At 34.5% G+C, this 7100-nt stretch overlaps 2 protein-coding genes across 5 annotated transcripts in view; both read right to left on the bottom strand.

The window, feature by feature from the left end:
- Positions 1 to 7100, bottom strand: part of LOC129570210 (uncharacterized) — a 29038-nt gene that overhangs the window by 10815 nt on the left and 11123 nt on the right. The gene's annotated exons all lie outside the window — the stretch shown is intronic.
- On the bottom strand, positions 3104 to 6428 carry LOC129570213 (leucine-rich repeat transmembrane neuronal protein 3-like). The gene has a single exon (XM_055449737.1). It carries the CDS (start codon positions 4857 to 4859, stop codon positions 3201 to 3203), a length of 1659 nt encoding a protein of 552 aa, XP_055305712.1. The 5' UTR covers positions 4860 to 6428; the 3' UTR covers positions 3104 to 3200.

Raw genomic sequence — 7100 nt, 5'->3', positions numbered from 1 at the left:
TTTGGATGGAATTTGGTGACAATTGATTCACACATATAAGACAAATTGGGGTACCTTCCGAACAAAAATTGATATTTTCATAGTAAAATCCATGATAAACGCAACTTTTGTTGGGGAGGTAACTTAAATAGCCACTTTCAAGAGTTTTTGGCTGGGAAGACTCTCCATATTTTCGAGAAAAATAACTTTGTACCAAGACACCATCCCTGAAAAGCCTACATTTGGGGATTTTTCGGCCAAAAGTCGATTTTTTTAGATTTGAAATCGAATATGAGGCTAGAAATATGTGAAAAAATCACTCGATTTAGTCATGTAGGTACTTAAAATGTTCGTAAAGGACCATACTAGATGTTCAAAGGCAGAAAAGGTAGAAATCATTTGCTTTTACCTGTCAAACCGAAGCTCATGTTTGTGATTTGCTCATTTTGGCCTGAAATTCGTCTTATATGTGTGAATCAATTGTCACCAAATTCCATCCAAATGGCAATCTGACAAGTACCAAAATTTTTATACAGGTGTTGGCTACACGATACGAGTCGAAAACTGAACAATAGTCCACCGCCTGGGTGACCAGTAGAGCAAAAAATGCCGAAAAATGCCGAAAATTTGCCATTTTTCCGGTCATTTTACACTGTAACTGGCCCAGAATGCCTTTTCAAGGGCTGATGTCTTGATAAAAATTATAGATATTAACGAGCCAAATAAAACCCCATCACTGGTTTTGGCCGGAAATTGGCTGGAAAAATCATGGGCGTGACATGCAGCCACATGGGTACAGCGCCCGTGTACTTCGTAGTGGAAAAAAAGTGAAGCTTGCTTGTCACCAATATTGATGTTCACGAACATCAAATTGTTTATGCGTTATTTCGCCCACTTTATGCACTGGAAATAAAAAGTTCTTCAATTTCTAGCAAATTTCACATATGAATTCATAAACACATCGAGAAAACACAACTATTTTTTCACATAAAAAGCATAAGCAAGATGATTTTTTCGTTGATGGTTGTTCGATCCTGGATCGTTTGTGATTCATCAACGATTTGCAACACATCCATTTTTGATTTCGATATTCCAACTGAATACGATGTTTTGTATTCATTAAACAATTCCATTTTGATCAGAAAATAATTTTTTATTGAAATGGCTGTGACGAAAAACCACGCGAACGATTGCAAACGATAGCACAAACATTAATGTCTAGGAACATCAAATTCGAATTGACATTATTGTCAAAGCGAATTCATCGGGAAACACTGACTTGAAGTTCGACACAAATGTCAAATTAATTCGCCGATGTGAAGCAACAAAACAAAATAAATAAAAATACAAGCAAACAAACATTTTGTGTTGATCTAATCTGCAAGTTTTATATTTTTTCAGAATAAAAATGGTAATTTTTTTGTATTTTATTGTTTCATTACAAATAAAATCTCTATTGTGATTTTTAAGTATACATTTATAAAAGATATCTTCAAAAATCAACTTTGAATGTAATATAATTTGTTATTGGCGACGAACAATTAATCGAACGCATTTAATCGAACATAAAATAATTTTCAGTCTGCCGGTTTGCTGATGTTCCCCGAATCGACCGACGAAGTGCCCAGTGCCCACCACCGATGTCGAAGAAGACAAACTAATTTCCGTGATAATTTAAATTTTGCCATTCAACATTCCAATAAGGGCAAACGCAGTGTAATCGAAAAACATTTGGAAGGCATCAAGCATTGGGGCCTAAATCGACATGACAAAATCAATCAACCGTCCCATTGTATTGCGAAATCGACGCCAAAGGAAGAAATTGAATGATAAAATCATTAATCTTCCGTATTTGATGTTCCTAGACATTAATGTTTGTGCTATCGTTTGCAATCGTTCGCGTGGTTTTTCGTCATAGCCATTTTAATAAAAAATTATTTTGTGATCAAAATGGAATTGTTTAATGAATACAAAACATCGTATTCAGTTGGAATATCGAAATCAAAAATGGATGTGTTGCAAATCATTAATGAATCACAAACGATCCAGGATCGAACAACCATCAACGAAAAAATTATCTTGCTTATGCTTTTTATGTGAAAAAAAGTTGTGTTTTCTCGATGTGTTTATGAATTCATATGTGAAATTTGCTAGAAATTGAAGAACTTTTCATTTCCAGTTCATAAAATGGGCGAAATAACGCATAAACAATTTGATGTTCGTGAACATCAATATTGGTGACAAGCAAGCTTCACTTTTTTTCCACTACGAAGTACACGGGCGCTGCTTGTACGAAATTCCGTTTGTATGAAGCATGTCACGCCGATGGGAAAAATGATTTAGGTTTAAATGTTGCGATCTACAATGGCTTCCGAAACTACCTTACTCAAAAATTTGATGAATTTTGAGAAAGTGGTTTTTTTCTACGTTTTTCGATTTTTTGATGCCAAACCTATTTTTTTTAGGCCAATTTTCCAAAAACCGATCGGGGAGTTTGAATATCTCAATTTTTTTTTTGAAGCAGTCTATTCATGCATCTATGGGTGAGATTGAGAGTAGTGTATGTTTCATTGACTTTGTTACGAAAGAGAAGAGCAAGTTTCTGTCGACCTAAAAATGGTTAAAAGCGAGTATGTTCGTTTTTAACGGGTCCTCGCGGTTTTTCACGGTTTCTGCGGAACTGATAAGAGATAACAACTTGGTGTTTTCGGCAAAGTTGTAGCACTCGTGGTCTCCTATAACATTGCTGAAGTCAGTTATCTCTTATCTCTTATCAGTTCCGCGAAAAGCGCGAAAAATGATAAGAAAAAAAAAGTTCCATATAAAATTTGCTTTTTTATGTGCGCGATTTGCGCGCAACTGATAAGAGATAAGAGATAATTGTCTTCAGCTTAGTTATAGAAGACCTCGAGTACTACAACTTTGCCGAAGACACCATGTTGTTATCTTTTATCAGTTGCGCGAAAACCATGAAGACCGCGGAGGCTAGACGGTACTACAACATACTATACTTTAACGCCAACAGAATCATCAGAAAACATACTCGCCTTTTCAAAAATATAAATCGAAGAAAAAACATACTCCACTCTCAATCTCACCCATAGACATGTATGCAATCGACTTATAGTTTGGGATGTAAGTTATTTATTTCCGATTTATACATACAGAAATGGTCAGGAATAATAGTTAGTCAAATGTTAAGCAAATTTACTATTATAGATTTATGATAAATTTAGAAGATATTCGAGTTTTTTGGCAGCCTCAGTGACACTTTGGATTGAATTCTGAATGTCATATTTTAATTCGAGTAGGCGTTGAGTTAAATACATATGAAATGCATCTAAGCTACGATCGCAATATTTTTTATCACCCATATCAGTTGACGTGGGCGTGGATGTAGCATAGTTCTTCTCATCTGGTTCGTTGCTGGTCACTCCAATTCCGTTTCCTTTTGGAATGACCTCACTGTTAGTGCTGTTATCGATATCTGTGGTACACGGAACACCTTTTATATTCTCTGTATCTTTCGTCAAATCAACTGAATCCAGTTCAATGCCATTGCTTTCAAGATATTTTATAATCGATGCTAAGTTGTGGCAGGACCAATCATTTTCCGATATACTAATTTTTGAAAGAGATGGAAGAGTTTTCCGAATTTCTGCTGCGTCTATTTTATTGAGATTATTGCCATCCAGATGAAGTTTTCTAAGGCTTTTCATCGATACGAACATTTGAAAATTTATATTACGCAACCAATTGTATGAAATATCAAGCAATTTCAACTTGGATTTATGTGAAAACATGCCAAATTGAATTTTAGAAAGTCCACTATTTCGCAAATTCAACACTTCCAATCGATGCATATTGGCGAACGACGTAAGATCAATGTCGTTTATTGAGTTGTTCATTAAATCGAGATAGGTCATTTTGTTGAATCGTGTTAAATTTTGCATTTTTTCCAACCGATTGTTTGCGAGTTCGATATGCTCCAAATTTGCCAGCGTTGCATCATTGCTATCAATAAACGTTATTCCATTATTGTTGGCCAAAACTTGTTTAGTACGTGAACCGATATAGCACCCCTTCGAATTCGTGTTTCGAATGTCAATCGATTCAGCGTTAATGACACAGCATCCTGGATTTGCATTTGGGTTGTTGTGCAAATCAAATTTGTTAACATATGATAAATGTCGAAACGTTAGTTCACCGAACATCCATTCAATGGCATTGTCATTCAAGTGAATATCCTGTAGGCGTACGTTTTGTCCAAACAATTCTACTGGAATCATTTTAATTGAATTGTGACTTAAACGAATCGTTTTCAATTGAGTTAACGAGTCAAAACAATTTGCCGGTATTAATTGGAGTCTATTATGGTCCAGATTCAAAATGTTCAACTGTCCAAGTCCCGAGAATGCATTAACGTGAATTGATTGGATCAGGTTCTTTGACAAATGCAATTCTATTAATTGTTTTGCTAAACTGAATGCATGCTCAACAAGTGTTCCAATGTGATTTTTCGACAAATCCAAAACTGCAAGCGCGTTGCCATTTCGAAACGCCTCTTTGCTCACGTTCTGAAGTTTAATGTTCCACGCGTAGACGGTCCTAATGTTTGGAAAGTATTCAAAAAATCCCAAGGGTAATGCGTCAATTGTGCAATTATCGAAAATCAGCTCGCGTTTTTCATCAGCAATCGGATTTGGTTTGAATGTGACCTTATGGAAAGTTCTATTATTCATATGTCGAATGAAACAGAATCGACGGCCAAAGTCTGTGTTCGAAATAGAATCACATTCTATTTGAATATTTTCATTCGCGAAAACACTACAAATTTGCAGTAAGTAGAGAAACAGAAATCTATATTTCAAACACATCATCTTCAAATGTTCAAGTAATACTAACGATGCGATTTGCTTCAAGTTCTAGAAAATAGTAAATAGTCATGGCATTGGAATATATCAATTGAATGTGCTGCCCAGTGGGCACTGCCCACATCCTGTACAAATGATTGATAGCATCTGTAGTGCTATTTAGCACCACCAACAAAGCATCAAGTAATGATATCAGTTAATTTTTGCTTGCAAAACATTCAAATGAGCTGCAGCTAACGTTACTATTTCTTAAGTTCATAAACTTTTGGAGTTTGTATATTGTTCCTTTTTATTGTTATCAAATTAATAATGTCAATATTGATAAGAAGAATACAACATTACAGCATTTTATGAAACGGACGTGTTCGGAGGTAGAAATTTGAAAAAAGAGGACAATTTTAATTAAGAGCCGTGGGCAGGTTCTGGATCATGGAAACATTTTGCGGTTTCACAACAGTAGGAATCACATGCGAGAAAATGTTCATTTGTCTGAAAGCAAACTCTTTGGTCTTAACGATTTCTACCAACATTATCGGGGATTTTATTTACTGAATTTACGTCACTTGAATATAAAATCAGCTAGTTCATCATAACATACGGAAAAGAAACTCAACAATTAAGTGATTTCACTGAAATATTTGCAAAAAATTGAAGTAATGCAAAAATACACCTTCGCTTTGTTCGGACGGTGTTTCCTTGCACATTACCATAGCTACGGCTAATTTACGAAGAAAGAAGCGTATAACTTTACCAAAGAACAAATAGAAAATTTATTGCTTGTCCATGCAACAGTTATTAGAAAATTTACAATTCACTTTGAGACCATGTTTTCGATTTCGAGATTAACGGTGCGATTTCATCATCTTCTTCAGTAATTGAAATCTAATTTTAAAATATTTTGAATAATATTTATGTGTGTTATCTTGGAGCTACTCTATACTATAACAAATATTTTGAATCTATGGTGGCATAGCCAACAAAAAATTACACAACTTTTCATAAGGTTGAACAGAAAGCAACAAATTTCCGCAATCATCAATTTGAAATGTTGAAGGACAATTATATTCTGTGTTTGTGTGCATGTGCATAATAGAAAGATTAAAAAACAGAAGAATTCCCGTGAATTCGAAAAAAGTCATTTGTCTTTTTTCACAGTTCGAGGAATATAGTTCAATATGACCAAATCTCTACTTTTGATAATCGAAAGGGTTTTCATATTAATAATTTGGGATTTTTTTCAGCTTAAAAGTGGATTAACATTTAATTCCAACATTTCACCAACATTGAAATACGAAAAATAAATGTATCCAATTCACCAAAAACGTTCAATTAAAATATCTATCAGTCTGCATTGAATGTTTTCTGTTGAAATTATTTTCACAGCTGACGAAATGCGAACGAATATTCTATCGGTTTTATTTTACTGTGTCAACTGTTTCACGCAACACTGATTCACCATCGTCTGTGGTTTTCAGACGCAACAACGAGGGAAAATAATATCCTTTCCGAGATCAAGTGACGTTTGCTACCATCTGAATTCTCGGGGACTTCAGTTGTCTCCAGTTGAGACTCTGAACAACGGTAAAGCTTATTACTTTACGTTTTGTGTAGCTCAAATTTGATTTACCGGCATTTTTTTCTAATCTCGAATAATTAATATGAAATCCTTTCTCTCACTGTATGCATGCTAGCTTTATGAAAGAAGAGTAAGTATTGGTGGAAAACTGGTGCAAAAAATTTAATTTCAAGACTTACAACTAAAACGTTTGACAAAGTTTTAAAATTTTCAATTCGTTCAACTGCCAATTTCTTGAACTACTATTATCATCGTATTATTTACATTTAACCCTCTGATGCTTTAATTTTTCCCAGGTACTGGTACTTGGTTGATTTTTGGCCATAGATAAGTAATTTAAAAAAATATTCATAATCTAGGATTCCTCACATTCCTCACGTTTTTGCGCACATTCTTGTTTATAACACGATAACCGCTTGATGTAGACGAGGGTTAACCCTCTAATGCATACAACCCCTCTAGTCGGGAAACATTTGAACGTCTGTATAATCTTATTTTTTGCACTATTAGTGACATCAAGTGGTTGTCTTGTTATAAACAAAAATGTGTACAAAAACAAAAATTTGACAAAATAAACTATTTGGATCACACGTTAGACAATTTTTTGACACTTCTAAACAATGTATTTGATTGTTCTCCGATTTATGTCAATCGCATTTCCTGACTAAACC

Source organism: Sitodiplosis mosellana, unplaced genomic scaffold (genome assembly GCF_009176505.1).
Source record: "Sitodiplosis mosellana isolate CC-2019 unplaced genomic scaffold, AAFC_SMos_1.0 Smas_scaffold_47, whole genome shotgun sequence".
Classification (NCBI taxonomy): domain Eukaryota; kingdom Metazoa; phylum Arthropoda; class Insecta; order Diptera; family Cecidomyiidae; genus Sitodiplosis; species Sitodiplosis mosellana.
This window is presented reverse-complemented; position numbering and strand designations above follow the sequence as displayed.

Coding starts and splice junctions, on each gene's coding strand:
- LOC129570213 (XM_055449737.1), bottom strand. CDS start 4,859: ATGATGTGTTTGAAATATAGATTTCTGTTTCTCTACTTACTGCAAATT.